This window comes from Jaculus jaculus, chromosome 11, assembly GCF_020740685.1.
Source record: "Jaculus jaculus isolate mJacJac1 chromosome 11, mJacJac1.mat.Y.cur, whole genome shotgun sequence".
In the NCBI taxonomy this organism is placed as follows: Eukaryota; Metazoa; Chordata; class Mammalia; order Rodentia; family Dipodidae; genus Jaculus; species Jaculus jaculus.
The window spans coordinates 103,168,651-103,189,984 of record NC_059112.1 but is presented as its reverse complement, the minus strand read 5'-3'; the positions used below and the strand labels follow the sequence as shown (position 1 = coordinate 103,189,984).

Here is a 21,334-nt window from a genome sequence, read left to right as displayed (position 1 = left end):
GAGAGAGAGAGAGAGAGAGAAAGATAGACTGAGAGATAGAGTTTGGGTGCGCCAGGTCCTTTAGCCACTGCAGACGAATTCCAAAGGCATGTGCCAGGTTGTGCCTCTGGTGTTACATGGGTACTGGGGAATCAAACCCAGGCTATCAGGCTTTGCAAGCAAGCATCCTTAACCTCTCAGCCATCTCTCCAGCCCCAGCTGTGTTTTATTTAAAAAAAAAAATCAAGACAATTTATAAAAGTAAAATAATTTTCAGGGATTGGGGAGATGGCTCCGTGGTTGAGGGTGCTTGCTTGCAAAGCCTGCAGGCCTGAGTTTGATCCCACGGCACCCATATAAAGTCAAGATGCACAACATGGCACATAATTCTGGAGTTCATTTGCATCAGCAAGAGGTCCTGGTGTGGGAAGCAGAAAAAAAATCCCACATAAGAGGTGACATTTTAGTGGTAATCAAGGACATTGGGAAGCTATTACAGCTGTGTCCTGTGTGTTAAGTTGGAGGAAGACGAGCACTTTAAGAGGAAACAGGGAAGCAGACATTCTGCTGAATCCAAAGGGAAGGGTAGAAAATCCTGGACACCCACCCAAACTTGTTTCCATTTCCTGATTATCTTGATCATATAGGGAACGTTTCCACCTACTGGTAGGCTCTGAAACTGCAGTCACTTCCTATGTCCCGCGAACCATAAGGATATCAAAGGTCAAAGCTGACAAGCAGCATCTGTCTTCCTTCTTTTTTTTTTCTTCTGTCCTTTCCCCTCCCCTTCCTTCCCTCTCCCTACTGCTCCCTCTCCCCCTTCCTCTCTCTCTCTCTTTCTTTCTGTTGTTTTTTTTTTTAACATGGTCTCTGTAGCCCAGGCTGACCTCAAACTCATGGCAATCCTCCTGCCTCTACCTGCTGGGTACTGGGATTACATTCATGACTCACCACACCCAGTTAAGCATGTCTTAAAAGTTCCTGTCCTGGGCTGGAGAGCTGGAGAACTGGCTTAGTGGTTAAGGCACTTGCCTACAAAAATCAAAAGACCCAGGTTCAATTCCCCAGGACCCACATGAGCCATATGCACAAAGGGGATGCACACATCTGGAGTTCATTTGCAGTAGCTGGAGGCCCTTGTGTACGCCAGGCAAGCCACTGAGGCTGTCTGAGCTTCTCAGTAAAAGTCATGACTTCCCACACCCCTACCAATGGTAAGAGCCCATGTATTGAGTCGGATGTTGGAATCCTGGCTCTGGCTACTGGCTGTATGACCCCAGCTGTTATTTTTAAATTTAATAGCACTGCTTTCACCAGTTGCCAGAGAAGCTTTCCTCTGAAGATGGCTGTGGGGGGTGGGGGTTGAAACGCCTTAAAGTGCTGGAATAAGAGGCTGTTGGGAGCTCAGGGATAAATGAGACATCTCTACCTTGCCCTCCAAGGCTCAGGGAACATCACAGAAGAGGAAGCTGAAAGCATGGAAGAGCCGATGTGGGGGTGGGGGAGGGGGTGAGAGGAGTACTTTGGGACACTGTCCCTCCAGACAGGACATGAAGTGACTGACCGGTACATTCATGACCACATAGCTGTACTTACTTCCACAAACATATGTGGAGGAGGGCTAAAAGAAAGAGACATCAAGCCAGATGTGGTGGCGCACGCCTTTAATCCCAGCCCTTGGGGGAGGGGAGGCAGAGGTAGGAGGATCACTGTGAGTTTGAGGCCACCCTGACCTGAGACTACATAGTGAATTCCAAGTCAGCCTGGGCTAGAACAAGACTTTACCTTGAAAACCCACAAATAAATAAGTAAAATAAAGACATCACCAATAGAAGAAACACTAGTAAGGAAGTAGGGTTTAGTTTTAATGGAATGGGGGCAGAGGAGGTAATGGGAGGGGATTATCAATAATTCCCATAAAAATTCAAGCTGGTAGAAAAGAGATATAGAAGGAAGAGAAAGGAAAGGAGGGATGTACTTAATAGGATGGCATTATATATATGTAAGTAGAAGAATAGATTAAAGGAGGTGAAAAGGCCCAAAGTGAGGTCAGGGGAAGAGATGGAGTAAAGGAAAGGTGGAGGGAGGGCTAATAAAAATCTAAGAGGATATAAATAAGTCATATGGAAACCTAACTTTTTTGGACAATGGAACACTCAGGAGCTATAGATCATTGCTAGAAAATTTTCAGTTCCAGGGATGGGATACTGTCCAGTGAGTTGCTGGCCAGGGAGGTCCCTGATGCCCCCAAAACATTATAGGCCATTGCCGAGGCCCTTGGTTTCCTACCAGGAATAGATGGTAAGACCCTATTGCTGAGGACTCCACATACTTGGGCTGCAAGGCCACTAAGAAATCCTGCTGGAACTGAGCTGATAACCTCCTCCATGTTGACCAACTGACAGAAAGCTGGAAGAATCCATTCTGCAGGCAGTTCAGTGGGAGAGAGAGAAATCACCAGTAAAGATACTCAACAGTGGACACTGCAAGCCTTATATTTGGCCAGTCAGGCCCAATGAGCGAACGGGTGCAATAGTGGCACGTCTGTCAGGGTAGAAACCAACTGCCCTCCAACTGGACTGGAGGCCTGCTCCATGGAACAGAACACATCCCTGACACTAAAAACATAAAACAGGGATACTCATGAGCCCTAGGAGTGTAATGTCTGCTGCTGTCTGGCTAAATGTATATACTGTGCTTATCAAACTGCCCAGTAAGTACTTCATACCCTTGTATTAATGCTACTCTCACTTTTGGTAGAGAATCTTCTTTTTTCAGATGCCAGTGACCTTGGGATGACTGAGAAGACATCATGGTGCTGGAAGGAAGTGACAGGTGTGCTCAGTACTGCAATATCTCTATCACACCTTTCAAGGCTCAGGGTCTATTGTGGAAGATGTGGTGGAAAGAACGTAAGAGCCAAAGGCAGGGTAGGACTCCTTACAACGTGCTACCCCCAGACACAAAATGGCCTGGATATCCATGATCTCACAGTGCCTGACACTACCTATACAAGACCATCATAAGAGGAGGAAAAGATCATGACATCGAAATAAAAGAGAGACTGATTGAGATGGAGAGGGGATATGAAGGAGAATGGAGTTTCAAAGAGGAAAGTAGGGGGAGGGATGGTATTACCATGGGATATAATCATGGAAGTTGTTAATAAAAAAAAATTAAAAAAAAATTCAAGCTGGGCATGGTTGAGCACACTTGGGAAAGGCTAAGTAAAAGGATCTCATGAGTTCAAGGCCAGCCTGGGACTACAGGGTAAGTTCCACATCAGCTGGGGCTAGAGTGAGACCCTGCCTAGCTAGAAAATAAATAAATAAAACATTTTGAGAGCCAGAAGTGATGGTATACATTGGCAGTTGGGAAGTGGAGGCAGGGAGATAGTGAATTCCAAGCCTGGGTGGACCACATACCATAAAACCCTGTGTGAAAGTAAAAGGGAGGGAAAGAGTTCAGGGGACTGACAGTTATTAGAGTTAGTAACATTGAGAGGAAAACCACAATTGACCATACCAACATAACGAATTCAGGTAATGATGTTAAAATCACTGAGCAAAAAATCTATAGAGAAAAGGATATTTTTAGGATCTCAATCAAGTCCTTATTATTTTCAAATACAGAGGGTCCCATTCACTGTACACATTGTGCAGGCAGCCATACCAAATGAGCCGGTTTCACATTCCTAATAATGGGCTCAGTGACACTATGTACCAAATGTACAATAACAAGCACACATCTAGGCAAATTTAGCAAATAATAATAATAATACAGTGCTGACCAGGATTGCTTCCAAAGTGCCAGAATTTCAGGTGATAATTTAAGCTGCTTGATCACAATTATTTGTGCAAAGTTGATTGTCCTTTAATATTACATCATCTCAGAATGTAAAAGTACATGGAAGGAATTGTATGTCTGCAGTCTGAAGAGTTGGATGTGTGCACTTGAACCAACAGGAACACTTGTCTTGGTGGTATCAAGACATCTGTGTGGCAGTTTTTACTGTGCTGATTTTAAAAATAATAAACTGAATATTTTGAAGTAAAAATAATTACATAATAACCTGAGTCAAATTATGGCATATGTAGGATCAGATAAAGCATTGTAAGGTTTCTGTGAGAGGCTGGCCTGGACGCCTTAAAAATTATCAGTGTGAGGGCTGGAGGGATGGCTTAGTTAAGGCGCTGGTCTGAAAAGCTAAAGGACCCAGGTTCCATTCCCCAGGACCCACGTAAGCCAGAGTTACAAGGTGTCTCACACTTCTGGAGTTTTCAGTGGCTGAAAGCCCTGGCATGTCCATTTTCTGTATCTGTCCACCCCTTTCTTTCTCAAATATAAAAAATAAATTATCATCAGTGTGATTAAAGACTAAAAAAGGAAATACAGTTAGGGACTTAAAAGGAGGTACAGTGATCAAATGCAGGATGGGACCGGCTTATTTGGACCTGAGTATGAATATAAACTATATGGATCAACAGTATTGCTTCCAACTTCTTTGGCTTAAAAAGGGTATTGAGGGCTGGAGAGATGGCTTAGTGGTTAAGGTGCTTGCCTGTGAAGCCTAAGGATTTCCCAGGACCCACGTAAGCCAGATGCACAAGGGAGCGCAAGCGAATGGGGTTCGTTTGCAGTGGCTGGAGGCCCTGGCGCACCCATTCTCTCTCTCTCTCTTTCCCTGTGCATGTCTGCCTCTTTCTCTCTCTCAATAAATAAATATATAAAAATTTTAAAAAACGGTGTTGAGGTCACGGAGAATCACATTTTTTTTTTTGAGATAGGTGACCTAATATTTAAGATGGCCACAGCTCACTTTGATACTCAACACAGATCGGAGCCCTCATCCCCGCCAGCCGTACAGAGATTGCACATGCGCAGAGCCCTCTTATCGAGACTTATTTCGCACCGCCGGAGTGAGATTGGGCCCGCGAAGCGGAAATACGACACTGTGGTTCCGGTGAGCGCGTCGATGACAAGGGTGGCAGCATGGAGGAGGTGCCCCACGGTAAGCTTGCGGAGGCGGCGTGGGTGACAGGGCCGAAGGGACACTGTATGCGCTAACTGTGACCTTGTCTCCGCGCAGGCTGTCCCGGAGCCGACAGCGCCCAGGCGGGCCGAGGGGCCTCGTGTCAGGGATGTCCCAACCAGCGGCTGTGCGCCTCTGGAGCCGGCGCCGCTCCGGACCCGGGTGAGGAAGGGGCTGGGCCTGAGCCGGAAGTAAAAGGCACAGGCCCGGAAGAGGCGGGGCATGGGAAGATAAGGGGGCGGGACTTAAAAGATGAATGACAGTTGCTAGTAGGCAGTACTAAGCATTGTATTAGGAGAGGCGTAGAGTTAAAGGCGGGGCTTGAGGAATGCTGGGCGAAGAAAGATCAGTGGTGAGCTCGGAATTAAAAGGGACACTAATCCCGGTACTGGGGAGGCAGAGGTAGGAGGATCGCCGTGAGTTCGAGGCCACCCTGAGACTACATAGTAAATTCCAGGTCATCCTGGGCTGGACGCAACCTCGAAAACCCAAAAATAAATAAATAACATAAAAGGGACACCAAAGAGGGGCGGGGCCCGAAGGTGGCGGAGGTGTGTAAAAAAAGCCTGCAGGGGGAGTCGGGGAGCGAGTCCAGGACTTTGATAGTCACTCTCGTTGGTGCGTAGAGATGGACTGCAGATGAAATAGGGAATAAAAATTGAGGTGTAGGTCTGGAGACACAGCTTAGCTGTTAAGGTACTTGCTTGCAAAGTCTCAGTACCTACTGTAAGCCAGGTGCACAAAATGGTGCATGTATCTGGAATTAAGTTTGTGGCTAGAGGCCCTGATGCGCCCATTGTCTCTATCTGCTTCTCTCTCTCAAAATAAATCAATGAATGAAGGTTTTTGTTTTTTGTTTTTGTTTTTCCAGATTGAGGTGTAGAGGCCACTAGGCCTAACTCTTCTTTCTGGCAGCTATATAGAATTTGCTTCCTCTTGAGGAGTGAGTCTCCCATTCACTCACCAGAAATGTCATTAGTCACCTCCCAAGCACTGTGCTCTGCGCCATGAAAATGAGGCAGAAAACTGTCAAGGAGTAGCCAAACAGAGGAGAAAAACGAGTGGGCAAGCGTGTTAATCACTGCCGGCTTAAGTACTGTGAAGGGCAAACTCCAGGGTGGAGGAGCCCTGTGAACCTCCTTAGCAGGGTGCTGGAAAGCAGTAAACGAAGTTCTAAGAGACTGAGCTCGATTCTTACGTCCACTGCCAACTGTGACCTTGAGCAAAAGGGGAAGCCTCTCTGAGTGTGCTGGTCCTTGTCAGAGATAGGAGAGATTCGTGACCTTGCAGTGTGGTTTTCAGGATTTGAAATAGGACATTGGAAGCACAGTAAATGAGGTTTGTGGGCTAGGTATGTTGCCGCCTCTTTGCCAGAGTTTCCTGCCTCTGCCACTAGATGCCAGTACTACCCCTGGTGACATCCCAAAAATGCCGGTAGATGTTGACAATGCTGGGGAGATTTTGAAGTTTAGCCGTGTTCAAGGTTCTTTGTCCAGGAGCTGAGAGTAGACCCATGCTGAGAGCTTGTACTGTACGAGAAAAATACACAAACCAATAAGTAAGATGGTTTCAGGTGTGAGGTGTGATTACAGCCTTCTTTTCTGATTTTCTTTTTCTCACGTGTTTTTATTTTGTTCTATTTTTTCTTGTGTGTGTGAGAGAGAATTGGCATGCCAGGGCCTCTAGCTACTGCAGTCGAACTCCAGATGTGCGTGCCACCTTGTGCATCTGGCTTACATAGGTTCTGCACAGTCAAACCTGTGTCATTAGGCTTTGCAGGCAAGTGCCTTAACTGCTAAGCCATCTCTCCAGACCCTCACCCTTTTTTTTTTGAAGCAGAGTCTCATGCTAGTCCGGGCTGACCTGGAACTCACTCTGTAGTCCTTTCTGGGCTGGAACTCACAGTGATCCTCCTACCTGGGCATTCTGAGTGCAGGGATTTAAAGGCATGCACCACCACACCTGGCCAGCCTTATTTTCTTGCTAGCGCTTATTACTGTCTTGCTGAAGTGGTATCTCACACATCTCTGGGGACTTAGCCATTAGACATCATCACCTGAGTGGTTTTTTTGTTGTTGTTTGTGTTTTTTTTTTTTTTGCAGCTGTGGAGGAAATCAAAGAGAAAATGAGGACGGTGAAACACAAGGTCTTGGTGTTGTCTGGGAAAGGCGGTGTTGGCAAAAGCACTTTCAGTGCCCACCTTGCCCATGGCCTCGCAGAGGATGAAAACACACAGGTGGGACCCTGGGGAAAACCGGGAGGTACTCCTTCTATCCGAGGCTCCTGATGGCTGTAGAGAAAAGCTCCTCAGACTCCATGGAACTGGCTTTTTTGACTAACTCCATCCTCCAGAGAAGAAGGAACTGGCCCGTCAGCTGAAGTTCTGTAGCTAGGTGGTAGGTGTACATATGGCTCTCCTAGTGTGCTGATAATTTACTACATTTCAGGCAGACTTCATTTTCCATCTTATCCTCTTGTAGCTTTTCTCTGTGTCAAGATCCTGCAGGCTGTCATCAGTGGGCTGAATCCAGGCCATGACCCGTGAGCCAAGGGCGTTGTTTACACTTGGGGTGGTCACTTTTCAAGTGCCATCTAAGTACCTATGTAGTATTCTTTTTTTAAAAAAAAATTTTTTTTTAATTTATTTGAGAGTGACAGACACAGAGAGAAAGACAGATAGAGGGAGAGAGAGAGAATGGGCGCGCCAGGGCTTCCAGCCTCTGCAAACGAACTCCAGACGCGTGCGCCCGCTTGTGCATCTGGCTAACGTGGGACCTGGGGAACCGAGCCTCGAACTGGGGTCCTTAGGCTTCACAGGCAAGCGCTTAACCGCTAAGCCATCTCTCCAGCCCTATGTAGTATTCTTGACGTTGCCCGTAAAGCAGAAAATATTTTTTGTCTAGCCCTTGCAGTGACTGTGTGCTGACCTCACACTAGGTCATTCATTTCTACTCAAGTATGCAGATGAAAATGAAACTCGGGTCACCCGTCCTGGTGTGGTGGCTCATGCCTGTAATCCCAGCACCTAAGAAATAGATGCAGAAGGATTGTGAGTTCCAGGCCAGCCAGAACTACATATTGAGACCCCTTCTCAAAACAGACAAGTGCTACTCTCTGGATGGTAGTTTTTTGTTTTTTTTTTTTTAAGGTAGGGTCTCACTCTAGCTCAGGCTGACCTGGAATTCACTGTGTAGTCTCAGGATGGCCTTGAACTCACAGGGATCCTCTTACCTCTGCCACCCAAGTGCTGGGATTAAAGGCATGTGCCACCATGCCTGGCTGGTGACTTTATTTATTTGAGACAGAAAGACAGTCATACAGGGAGAGTGTATGGGCAAGCCAGGGCCTCCTGCTGCTGCAGATGAACTCCAGGTGCACACACCACTTTGTGCATCTGGCTTTACGTGGGTACTGGGGAATCAAATCCAGGTCATCAACCTTTGCTGACTCATCTCTCCAGCTCTGGATGTTGGCTTTTTAAAGGCGTGGTGGGTAGCTGAGAATACAAGCTCAGGCATCGGACAGTCCATGTTCACACCCTACTTCCTCCTCAGTGTTCTCATCTGTAAAATGGGACCTAGAGAACTGAGTAAGAAGGTGCAGGTAAGGTGAGGACACAGTGCCTGAGGAGTAGTAAGTGCTCTGCTCATGTCTGTGACAGCAGTCTTGACTATCTCCTTGCACACACTCCAGCGTATGGAAGATGATGTTGATGTTGGCTGTGGAAGTGTTTGTAGCCTTCCCAAAGCACTGTTCAGATCAGGTTAAACCATGCCTGCTCATTCATGGTTCTGTTAAGGGACAGTCTTGCCACCTGAGGGTCAGGTATGCATTGCTGAGTTTGGTCAGACAGTCTGTTTTCTCACATCGTCTGTAGTATCCAGAAGGAGCTAGGGATGTGACTTAGTGGTTATGCTGGGTTCTGTCCCCAGAAACACCAGAAACATCCACCAAGCATATCAGCTGGAGTTATCTTTGGCGGTAGACATTGCCAGGAGTACTCTTAGCTGTCTAGGGTGAGGCTTTCGTGAGTAGTCCTGTGTCATTCCCCTACCCCAGTAACACTTGAAGTCCTTGCTGCATGCTTATTGAGACTTGGAAGGAAACATGCTATCCAGTGTAGAAACATGGCTTGACAAGCTATGTTTCTTTGTACATAAAAAAGATCTAGTGTCTTACCTAAAACTTCCAGCACTTGGGAGGCTGAGACATGAGGCTTACTGTGAACTTGAGGCCAGTCTAGGCTACATAGTGAGACTCTCTCAAAAAATACGATCAGGGGCCAGGGAGATGGCTCAGTGGATTAAGCACTTGCCACACAACTCTGTGTGCCTGAGTTCAGATCTTCAGAGCCTGCGAGAAGCTGGAAGCGGAAGCAGGATCCCTAATCCCAGTGAACCAACCGTCTAAGGAAGGCAGAGATGGGAGGATTGCCGAGAAGCTCAGAGTCAGCACAGTGAGCACAGGGACTCTGCCTCCAATGCAATGGAAGGTGAGGGCCACCCAAAAGTTGTCTTCTGACCTGCACACACTCTGTGAGGCACTTTTGTGCCATTCACACACCAAGTTAATTTGAAAAGGCATGAGGAAAGTGTGTTTTCATGAGCATGACAAGAGCACCATCTGCGTGTGCAGATGGGGAATGCTGGCTGGGGCTTATTGACTGCATCTCTAGCATCATTTGTCAGCAGGAGGGTGGGGAGCAGCACATCTGCCCCTGCTTGGTCTACCCGCTGTCTGCTGGAAGCCCTGCACAGTCTGTCATCCTGTTTGGAAAGGGCCTTGGGTGGAGAGATGTGGAAAAGGGACCTGAGACATGCCAGACAGGCAGGGAAGGTGCACTCAGGGAAGGAAGGAGCCTCCTTTATAGTCAGAATTGAGCCAAGTGACATGAGGAGTCAGGTGTCAGCTTTCACTGTGAGCATGTCCAGCGCCCCTGAAGTTCGAGCTAAAAGGTGAGAAGGATCACTAGCCAGTCCACCCTGGGCATTTGGGGATTTGAATGCTGAGAGCCTCCCAGATGCTTGTGGACAGAGAGCCACAGCTCTCAGTCACACACCAGATGAGGCAGAGCAAAGCCACTGTGAGGTGACACAGCCTTGGAAGGTCCAGAAGTAGGACAGAAGCCCTCCTCAGGTAGAGGGTTCTGATCCTTTTTTAAAAATTTATTTGAGAGTGACAGAGAGAGAGAGAAAGAGGGAGGGAAGGAGGGAGGGGGAGAGAGAGAGAGAAAGAATGGGCGCACACATGTACCACCTTGTGCATCTGGCTAACGTGGGTCCTGGGGAATCAAGCCTCGATCAAGGCTCCTTAGGCTTCACAGGCAAGTGCTTAACTGCTAAGCCATCTCTCCAGCCCCCTCATTCTTTGGTTTTAATGCTGGGAGGAGGGCATGTGTGGGTATGAATATGTGTGCTTATGGAGGCCAGAGGACACCTTGATGGGACTGTAGTCCACCTTTTTTGAAACTGGGTCACAGGTTGGCCTGGAGCTCATCAGTCAGACTAGATTGGCAGGCCAATGAGCCCTGAGTGTCCTATTTCTGCCTTCATGGTGCTGGGATTACAAGTATGTGCCACCATGCCCAGCATTTCTGTATGGGTTCTGGGAATTAAATTCAGGCAAAGCAAGCACTGGGACCTGAGCTTTAGAACTTGTTACCAGGCACCCTCCTGGGGTGACTGCCATCTGTGTTGCATGTGACTCAGTTCCCTCCCTTGATCGTGGGGAGTATCTTTCCTCAAAAGTAATCAATGGTGGGTTGGAGAGATGGTTTAGCAGTTAAGCGCTTGCCTGTGAAGCCTAAGGACCCCGGTTCGAGGCTTGATTCCCCAGGACCCACGTTAGCCAGATGCACAAGGGGGTGCATGCATCTGGAGTTGGTTTGCAGTGGCTGGAGGCCCTGGCACACCCATTCTCTCTCTCTCTCTCTCTCTCTCTGCCTCTTTCTATCTGTTGCTCTCAAATAAATAAGAATGAACAAAAAATAAAAATAAAGGGATCAGTGGTGCCTGAAGACAAGTGGCCAGAGACCCAAGGGGGCTGCTTCTTGCTGGGGCTACAGCGATGCCATACTGTCTCATGTTGCAAAGTGTGGACCAGAAATGGAGGGAGACGAAGAAGCTGAAGGAAGCACGGTCCTCTTCTGGGATGGAGGGTGTCTCTGTGCTTCGATCTTAGGCCCAAGGTGGGCCAGCTGAGGCCCCCCGGGGATCTCGAGTCCCCTGACCACTGGTCTGTGAGGGTGTGGAGGAAGTAGGCATGAAGAGGGAAGCAAGAAACCAACATGATGCAGTTCCAGAGTTACCCGAGGGTGCTGCAGTCTGGATTCGAGATAGCCCAGCTCTTAAGATAAATGCACTGCCCTTCACAAGACCCCTCACAGGGCAGGCAGGGTGTTGCTTGGTGGAAGGAGTCTTCGGAGATGGCACCCAACCTCCCCTGGGCAAAGAGCTTTTCAGACTTTTAGTTTCCTTTTGGAAGCTTAGTGTTCATCTTTAGTCCTAAGAAAATGGGGCTTGCTTGGAGCTCCCCCAGATGTTCTCCTCTCCAGGCCCCATGGGGTAGTGGGAATCCTTGCTCATTGAGAAAGTCCCTGGGCCCCATTTCTTCTGTGAAGTAGAGATGATGATCCACTTTGCTGGGGTTGAATGAACAGCGGCTGGACCTCCAAGTGGCCTGACACAAAGTCATAAGATCACCCTAGAGGCGCTCGGCCAGACCTGGGCTGGGCACGGTGTTGCTGTAGGAGTTTTGAACTGTGTTTCACCGTCTTCCTCATGAAAAAGTGACTGCTTCCAGCTTGCCCCAGTTTCTTCCTGTCGTCTCCCAGCCTCCCTGCTGGTCATTGACCTCTGACCCGCCCCCTCTGTTGTGCATACCTGGGGGACTGGGCATTCAGTGATTCAACAGCTGGTCTCCTCATTCCCAGGTTGCTCTTCTGGACATCGATATATGTGGGCCTTCGATTCCCAAGATAATGGGGCTGGAAGGAGAGCAGGTAACGGTTCTGACCTGGGGGCTCTTAGAACAAGCGGCTAGCGCCAGATTGCTAAACAAGCAAGGTGAGTGGGGCCGCGTCTTCACATGTGGACAAAAGGAGCTCAGATGCATGTGCAGTAGCCCAACTGGATTTGGCATGGGGGTGTGTGTGGCACAATGAAATCTTAACGTGTCCACAGCATTCGATAAGCATTGGTTTCATTGCCTTCTCGGGGTCAGAAAAGCAACAAGCAAAATGCAGAAGTGTGCTGAGGAAATTTCCCTCTGAGGAGAATCCCAGGGCCAGGGTTTGCTTGGGTTTATCTCTGGAAGCAAAGGAGGCTTTCTGCACTGTGGTCTCCTCTGGGGAACCAAGACTGGGGCTGATAAGTGACGTGGGACAGAGGTGGGGCCATGCACTTTGCTGATGCTGCCCCAGGGAGAATTCCCACGTGGTGTGTGGGCCAGTGGCTCCATTGTCCCAGGGAAGTGTGGGCACCACATCCTGTTCTGAGGAGACGGTGGTAGACAAAGCACGGTGGCCTCATGGGAGAAGGTGCAGGGAGGCCCGGGCGTCCTCATCCAGGGCTGGCATCAGCACACAGTGGAGGAGAGGGCAGGTGCAGGGAGGCCCGGGCATCCTCACCCAGGGCTGGCATCAGCACACAGTGGAGGAGGGCTTTCCCAGCATGGAGAGCTACCGAAGAACATTCTGGACCTGAGGAGCAAGAGTAGATGCCCACACACCCAAGGCATGTGGGGCCAGTCTTCATGGTACTGCCAAGGCCTGGGTTCTAGGGTGTCAGTGACATCACCCGTTGTTGAGGTAAAAGAGCAGTGTCCAAGTGTGTTGAACACTTCTTGTCCGTACCTCCATATACCTACCATGCAGTGAGTGCTTAGTAGGAAGTAGAAGCTTAGCCTGGCGTGGTGATACATGCTGTAGTTGCAGCTACACAAGAGGCTGAGGCAGGAGATCACTTGAGGCTAGGCGTTCAAGACCAGCCTTGACTTGAACCTGAGCGAGGTTAGTTCCCTGACGAGAGCAGGCTTGGGGAGTAAGCTTGGGTTGACAGGGGTCTTCGTTCCTCACCCTTCCCTCAAGAGTTGAGTAGTGCCACAAAGGATGATGGGTTGTGGCATATGAAGCCGTCCTCGTCGTCCGATTTGTCTGTGACACGGTGACCAGGGTGCATCATGGCTCAGGAACAAATGTCATGTTCACACAGGTTCACCAGAGCGGCTCAGGCTGGTCTCCAGTGGTGAGTCGTCCCCCTTCCCTTACTGTGGGGTAGCATGTGTGGGGTAGGTGTGCACGGTGGCTTTGTGGTGGTGGGGGGGGCTCGCAGTGCTTTCCCAACCTGCCTGTTTGTCCATGAACATTCATTGAAATACTTTTCCAGGAGTAGGAGGTACGTTTTAGACCAGGGATTGGCAAACTTTGTCTATAAAAGGGTATCAGTAAATGTGACTGACCACATTGTGTTCCAATAAAACTTTATTTACAAAACCAATGGTGGGGCTCCTGGGGCCATAGTTTGCTAATCCCTGATTAAGGTAGCTGAGGATATGATGCTTACTTATTTTGGCTTCATTGACTGTCACCACACCACAGGGCCACACAACCTTTTGAAAAATCTCAATGTAGTTGCCTGTTCTTCAAAAATAACTTGAGGATACACAGAGTGGGCATGGTCATAGGTCACATATTTGTCCCCAAAAGACGTTTTTTCTAATAGAGCCCAGTTAGAGCCACTGAGAAGCGTCCCGCTTTGTTGCTTTGAGTGAAGAGTGTCTTGCTTTGTTTCTTGCTCCTTCTGTAGTATGTGGAGGACAACTTGGGGGTGATGTCTGTGGGTTTCCTGCTCGGCAGCCCTGATGATGCCGTCATCTGGAGGGGACCAAAGAAAAATGGTTTGTGACTCTGTTGCTTCTCGTGCTTGTAGCTTTTGTTCCATCGGATCCCCTTTCTATCAGGGCGGCTGCCGTTGCCTGCTGGGCTTTGTGGTGTTTAATATGATTTTGGTGCTAGAGTTTCAGACGTGGCTCATGTTAGTCAAGTGCTCTGCCATGGAGCCACACACCCCAGCCTATGGTGTGTTCTTACACCTCTGTCGGAGGAGAGCTCTAAGAATACCCCTGGGAGATGGCTCAGTGGGCAGGAGTGCTTGCCACCAAGCATGAGGGCCTGACTCACCCAGAGTTTGACTCTCATACATAGCTGGATGTGGCCAACACACATCTGTAACCCTAGTCCTGAGGCAGAGACAGGATTACTGGGGCTTGCTGGTCAGCCATTCTGACCAAAAACAGCAGCTCGGGGTTCAGCGAGAGACTGTCTCCGGGAAACATGTGAGTGGCAGGACCTGGCTGTCCTGTAGCCTGTGCCCCCCAGCAAACAAACAGAAAAGAAACACCAGTTTTCATTATGTACATCCTAATCTCTACCATGAGTTTTCCTGTCCTTAAGACTTACAGGATCCTGCACTTATTTGAAGTGTGGTACTATGTGGCTGGCTTGTATCAGGGAGAGAACCGTGTGGTGGGACATCCTGTCAGGTCCACCAGGGTGGGGATGGAAGGTCACAGTAGAAGTTGTAGCTGAGGGCAAACACTCTCCCTTGCCCTGCTGGCACCTTGTCCACATGAGTCTATCAGGGTGACGTGATATCTGCCTCTCGGGGAAGGACATTAAAGGTAGTCCCCCCAGCCTCCACCCACTAGACACCCAAGCACCCCCATCCACCTCGTCGTGGCAACCACACATGTCCCGATATTACCACCTGACCCCTGGAGACAGTGTCACCCTACTCGAGAGCCACCGCTGTGGGGGGAGGCCAGGAGCATGTGCAGATCCCCGGCTGCTCTGGGGACTCAGAAGTTGCAGGAAGGTGCAGACAGTGGCCTTGGCTCCTTTCCAGGCATGATCAAGCAGTTCCTCCGAGACGTTGACTGGGGAGACGTAGACTACCTCATTGTGGACACCCCACCCGGCACGTCCGACGAGCACCTCTCTGTTGTCCAGTATCTGGCCGCTGCACACATTGATGGGGCTGTGATCATTACGACCCCTCAGGTGAGTGAGAGCCGAGACTTCCTTGTGCTATAGCTCAGTGGTAGAGCCCTTGCCTAGTATGCACCAGGCACAGGTCTAATCCCAAGTACTAAATAATTGAAAAACCTGGGACTGGGGAAACAGCTGGGTGGTTAAAGGTGCTTGCTTTGCCAGCGAGCTGACTGGGATTTGAATTCCCAGCACTCACCTAAAGCTGGCGTGTCTGTGATTCCAACATGCCCGTGGCAATGGGAGGTGGAGTCAGGAGAATCCCCAAGCTTGAAGGCCAGCTAGTCTAGTGTTTACATGGCAAGAAACAAGAGAGCCCGTCTCAAAGTGGAAGGATAGGACCAACACTCCAAGGTTGTCTCTGACCTCCACACACAATGGAGCATGCATGCTCCCCTTCTACACACACACACTCACACACACACATGCACACACATACATACAAAAAATAAAATTTTTAAAAAGAAAAAAAGCCTTTATCTTGGTGCTCGAGGTGCAGCTCAGGGATAGATCATGTGCGTAGCTTGCACAGGTCCTAGGCTCCACCCACAGCACCCGAAAATCAAACAGGCAGTTGAGCCCATCCTTAGGATCATTCACAGAGGGAGCAGACCTAGCAGAAGCCCTTCTCCCTCCAAAAGTTGTGAGCCCACAATTGTAACAAAAAGGGGAAAATGAGGCTCCAAACCAGGACACCACTTTCTCTGAGCTCCACATGTCCTTCACCAACAGCCCAGGCACCCTTTTAAGAGTCACTCCTAAGCTGGGCATGGTGGTGCACGCTTTTAGTCCCAGCACATGGGAGGCAGAGGTAGGAGGATGGCCGTGAGTTCAGCATGGGCTAGAGTGAGACCCTGCCTCAAAAAGACCAAAAGAGAAAACGAGTCACTGCTGACAAAGCAGCAGTTTTATTCACAGGGCAACAAGCTGGGAGCCACCGAGGTAGGATGTGAGGGACAGGACCAGCCGGCTCACTTTCCAGCTGAAGTTCTTTCCCCCGAATCCCGTAGTCAAGAGGCCTGGGAGGCTGGCGTGTATCTCAGGAGATCTCGCAAAGCTGTGAGCTTTTCAGGAGCTCCTAATTGGCACAGCCGCAGCCGCTGAGGGGAGGCCGCACTGACAGGATGAGCCAGCCTAGCGCTTGAGTGGACGTGCTTGTACTGTCAGTAGCTGGGGAAGATAGAGGCTAGGCTCTGTACACACAGTCAGTGACTGTAAGACAAGCATTCAGAGGTCGGAAGTGTATCTGGAGCTGGAGAGATGGCTCAGCCATTAAGGTGCTTTCTTATAAAGCTTAACAACTCATGTACGACTTGAGTGTGATTCCCTGTTACCCACGTAAAGCCAGATGCACAAAGTGCGCGTGTGTCTGGAGTTCCTTTGCAGTACCTAGAGGCCCTGAGGTGCCCATTCTCCCTCTTCCCCTCCCTCTTTTCTCTGCCCAGTGTGGTGGTGCACACCTTTAATCCCAGCACTTGGGAAGTTGAGGTAGGAGGATCACTGTGAATTTGAGGCTAGCTTGGAAGTACATAATGAATTCCAGGTTAACCTGGGCTAGAGTCAGACCCTACCTTGAAAAAAAAAGTGTATTTGATTCAGTGAGGGCAGCATTCTCTGGTTTTAATATACGTGTGTGTGTGTGTGTGTGTGTGTGTGTGTGGAGATGCACATGTGTATGCTGCATGTGTTCTCTTCGTCCTTTTCTCCACCCCTCCCTTCCTTCCTCTCACTTTCTTTCTTTGTGAGACGGTTGCATAGCATAGAACTTGCTCGCTGGGCTCTACTGGCCAGTGAGCCCCAGGGGTGCCCCTGTCTTCACCTCCCCAGCATTAGGGTTACAGGCGTGTGTCTCCACACCCAGCATTTTCATGTGGGTTCTGGGGATGGAACTCAGGTCCTCACTGCTGGCAAGGCAGGCATTTTACTCATTGAGCTAACTCCCCAGCACCCCTGTTTTCTTGTCCATCAAGTTGTATTCATACTGCCAGTCAGAGGTTATCAAGCTCTTTCTTTTTTCTTTTTGGTTTTTCTTTTTTTTCCAGGTAGGGTCTCGCTCTAGTCCAGGCTGATCTGGAATTCACTGTGTAGTCTCAGGGTGGCCTTGAACTCTCGGTGATCCTCCTACCTCTGCCTCCCAAGTGCTGGATTAAAGGCGTGCACCACCACGCCCGGCTATCAAGCTCTTTCTATAAAGAGGCAGCTAGAAAATATTTTCACTTGCGTGATCTATGAAGTCTGTGTCACGACCATGCTGCAATGCCATTGTGGACCAAAGGCAGCTCAGACAGTGCCAAGAGGAGTGGCATGTTCCTGAACGTTCTTTCTGGGTGTGAGCTGCTAATCCCTGATGTACAAAACAACTCCTGCTTTGGCTCGGCATAGAGTGCTCCCTAGAAGGCAGAGCAGGTTTGTTCACAGGCTCGTTGGACATGCTGCCAGGCTATGCTCTGGGGGTTGTGGGAAGTCACAGCAGCTGGGGCAGGGCTGTCATGGAGCCCTCGGTGACTATGGACCCAGGGTCACAGATCTCGGGGCTCTGGTGGTGCACCCACCTCACTGCAGCATGTTGTCTGTCTTCCCCTCGCTTTGGGTTCGCTGCTGTGTATGAACCGCGCTAGGAGGTGTCCCTCCAGGATGTCAGGAAAGAAATCAGTTTCTGCCACAAGGTGAAGCTGCCCATCATCGGGGTGGTGGAGAACATGAGCACCTTCGTGTGCCCCAAGTGTAAGGTGAGGGGCCCTGGGGTTGGGGGTACACTGGACATTTCTGCTGTCCTGGCCTGGACTAGCAGAGCTGGTCCTGGCCAGCTGGGGAGGGGAGCCCCATTCACCGCCTCCACTGCTGCCTGGGGGAAATGCTCTCGTGTGTCCCATCCAAAACGAACCACTGTTGGAAAATGTTCTGAACATGTGTTTTGTCCTTATGATACGCAAAATCAGGTTTCCTCCCTTTTCATCTTCCTCGCAGAAAGAATCTCAGATCTTTCCTCCCACAACTGGGGGCGCAGAGGCCATGTGCCAGGACCTGAACGTCCCTCTCCTTGGCAAAGTGCCTTTGGATCCGCACATAGGTGAGTCTGAACACCATTGTCACTGAGAAGTCTTTACAGGCATCATGCAGCTGGGCACGGGGGTGTCGGGCTCTGTGGGAGGCCGCCCATGCTGCAGCCACAGGAAAGACAGAGAAGCCTGGGGCTGGTGCTTCAGCTGGCAGACCTCCAGTGCCATGAGGGGCAGCTGGGCTAGCCTGTAAGGATGGAGCAGGACCTGTCCCGAGAGGTAACTATCAGGGTTTGTGGAGAAGGGGATACTTGGAAAGGAAGACACCAAGGAGATGGCCCAGAAGAAGTTTCAGTGGGTGGGTGACCAAGTCTTAGCTGGGGAGGAATGAAGTCTGTGAGGTGGAAATCCTGGGCAGGTTCCCCAGCACCTGGCTGCAAGGCCCTTGGTCTGCAGTGCCGACAGCCCACTGTTCACGGCAGTTGTCACTGGCCTACAGTCAGGGCTGATGAAGAGTGCTCTTTCAGTTTCTGAGTCTCCCAGGAGCCTGAGATACCTGCTTCAGGGTAGCCTTCGGCACCGAGGGAGAAGTGGCACACTGTCCCCGACCCGTGCTCACCCGGGGCATTGGCTTACTGCAGGGACAGACAGGGCCGCGTTGTCCGCCTATCAATTTCAATTTCTCCAAGAATAGAGCTGACTTACGCATCTTATGTTAGTAAAAGGACCCATGGCAGGAAGTGGGGCAGTCGCATGTGGCAGGGCCTGGGTCTGAGGGAGGAGCCCATGACAGCTGTGGAGGGAGACAAGGCTCAGCTGTGGGTGGCTCTGCACCCACGTGTGGGAACTGGATTTCACCTGTCAGCAGAGAGGGACTGAGATGTTTGAGCAGGTGTGTGTTAGGTACCAGCAGGAGGAACTGAGCCACTTCAGGTCAGGTCTGGACTGGGTTCTGGGCCTTGGCCTGGAGAAGGAAAGCCACACGCTAACTCCGCAGAGTAACCGTGTCTCCCTGGGTCAACATGTGGTCCTTACGGATGGCATGCTTGTAGCCAAGAGGGAACAGTAGTGGGAGCTGTACAACGGGAAGGACTGGCAGATCGATCTTTTCCGATGTGGGTGATCTAGAAGATGAAGTGATGCACGGAGAGCAGCTGGCAGGACCTGTGCAGTGTGCTCCTTCTAAGCAGGAGAGACAAGAGTATTTTATACATTTGTATCTGTGCTTCTGGAAAATGCTCCAAACACTAGTACCTTTCTGGATGTATTTTCTGTGATGTTTTCCTTTCGTATTCTATAATTTTTTTTAACCATGTGCAGTCATTATCTATCTCTTTAATCAAAGAACTAATTGCCACCTCCCTTGTTATTTTTGTTGGATTTAAAAACTCTTTTTAATATTTATTTATTTATTTATTTATTTGACTGGGTGGGGGGAGAGAATAGGCATGCTAGGGCCTCCAGCTACTGCAAACAAACTCCAGACTCGTGTACTGTCTTGTACATCTGGCTAATGTGGGTCCTGGGTAATCGAACCTGAGTCCTTTGGCTTTGTAGGCAAATGCCTCACCTGCTAAGCCATTCCTCCATCCATTTGTTGGATTTTTGTTTGGTGCTGGGATTGACTGATCTCTTCAAACTCAGACTCCTAGGCCCACTTGGAGCTGCAGAGTCAGTTCTTTGTGGCCCTGGAACTGCCTTTGCCATGCATAGGCAAAGCCACAGTGAGATGGAAGCCAGGGCTGCCGGATGAAGGGGACACAGCTGAGATCCTAGCGTTGTTTCCCCTGAACCCATGGGGGCTGGAGCGTGAGCTGTATGGCTTCGGCACAGCAAGCACCCCAAGACCTCGTGGTACTGGGCTTTCCCCAGTGTCTCTTCTTCTCTTGTTTGTCTCTTGAAGGGAAGAGCTGTGACAAAGGCCAGTCATTTTTTGTTGAAGCCCCGGATTCACCAGCCACAAAAGCCTACAAAAGTATAATTCAAAGTAAGTGTTGATGTGAGTCTCAGCGGAAATTCAGACATCTGCTGGCAGGAAGTCACAGACAAGGAGCGGGGCTGGGTGTGAGGACAGCCTTCCTTCAGAAAGAGGATGGTCGCTGCCTCCAGCCTTGGATGGGGACAGCACAGTGCCGAGAGCTGAATGACCACAGAATGACTCCCAGGAAGCCATGAGAGATCGCCTAGTGTGTGAATGTTGTAGACTAATTCATGGTTTGAAAAATAGGGTGAGTTGTGTCATAGGAAATACATGTCAGTAAGGCTGTTTAAATCTTGGTGGTGCACGCCTTTAATCCCAGCGCTCAGGATGCATAGGTAGGAGGATCGCCGTGAGCTTGAGGCCACCCTGAGACTACATTGTGAATTCCAGGTCAGCCTGGGATAGAGTGAGACCCTACCTTGAAAAACAAACAAGTCAATGGGAACCCCAAACACATGCCCCGCAGCCAGCCACGTGCAGCAGCCGGCCCCGGCCCGCAGGCAGAGGGCTGCCGGGCTGCCGCTCCTCTTGTCTTGTCCTGTCTTCCAGGGATCCAGGGCTTTTGCGGTTCCCACCAGTCAAACAACAAGAACCACGTCAATTCCTGAAACGGGACAGTGCTGAAGGCCACAGGGACCCCAGCTGCAGAACCTGCAGGGGACAGATAGCCGGAGCCACAAATAAAAAGGGACCAGACACGGACTTGGTTTGAAGTCACCTCAGAGACACTTTAATCTGTCCACTTTTTCTGTTCTGTAGGTACAGGCCATTCTTCACACATGTGCCATTCTAAACTAAACATCTCCCTACACCTGTCCCTCGAGGAGACTTGCTTCCTGGGCGGGGTCCAAGGGTGGGAGGGCGGGAGCCACACTGCTGACCCATGCTGGATCGCGGGCCTCGGGTCTGAGCCGTCTCTGCCTCTGGTAGTAAGTCAGCCTAGGCAGGGACAGAGGGACGAGTGTGGTTTCGCCGTGGATCTCTTTCAAGCAGCCCCCACCTGAGGGAGGGAAAGGTCAGCAGCAGAGGCACCAGCATCCCTCGCTCTGGGGTTGGCGTGCAGGCCTCAGCTGGGAGCCCACAAGTCACCTATGGGACAACAGCCTGTGGTCTGCACACTCCCTTTAGAACATGTGCCCAGCACGCCATCTCCAAGGTGCTTTTGAGAGAGATGTAAACTCCATCAACCTCGTGGTGGGGCTGCGGCAAAGGAACTGAGAGTGGAGGGGAGGGTGGCTCCCGGTCGTCCACCTCACGCCAGGGCGGGGCACTAGAAGGTGGGCAAGCCCCTTGTTCTT

At 50.1% G+C, this 21,334-nt stretch overlaps 2 protein-coding genes across 5 annotated transcripts in view; one reads left to right on the top strand and one right to left on the bottom strand.

The window, feature by feature from the left end:
• The first annotated feature begins 4,951 nt into the window (after positions 1–4,951).
• On the top strand, positions 4,952–20,852 carry Nubp1 (nucleotide binding protein 1). 3 transcript variants are annotated; one of them, XM_045130050.1, is made up of 11 exons: positions 4,952–4,990; positions 5,069–5,173; positions 7,114–7,247; positions 11,943–12,011; positions 13,222–13,254; positions 13,816–13,906; positions 14,914–15,068; positions 17,675–17,785; positions 18,024–18,126; positions 19,959–20,042; positions 20,586–20,852. In XM_045130050.1, the coding sequence occupies exons 1-11, from the start codon at positions 4,972–4,974 to the stop codon at positions 20,642–20,644; spliced, it is 963 nt and encodes a 320-aa protein (XP_044985985.1). In that variant the 5' UTR covers positions 4,952–4,971; the 3' UTR covers positions 20,645–20,852. The 3 variants fall into 3 exon arrangements, with proteins under 3 accessions (XP_044985985.1, XP_044985986.1, XP_044985987.1); XM_045130051.1 differs by lacking the exons at positions 4,952–4,990; positions 5,069–5,173 and adding an exon at positions 5,285–5,363; XM_045130052.1 differs by lacking the exons at positions 4,952–4,990; positions 5,069–5,173 and adding an exon at positions 5,396–5,413.
• Tvp23a (trans-golgi network vesicle protein 23 homolog A) overlaps positions 20,740–21,334 on the bottom strand; it is a 37,301-nt gene continuing 36,706 nt past the window's right edge. The window contains exon 8 of one of the 2 annotated variants that reach the window (XM_045130053.1): positions 20,740–21,036. The gene's annotated coding sequence lies outside the window, so the exon portion shown is untranslated. The remainder of the gene's footprint in view (positions 21,037–21,334) is intronic. The other variant, XM_045130054.1, reaches the window with a different exon arrangement.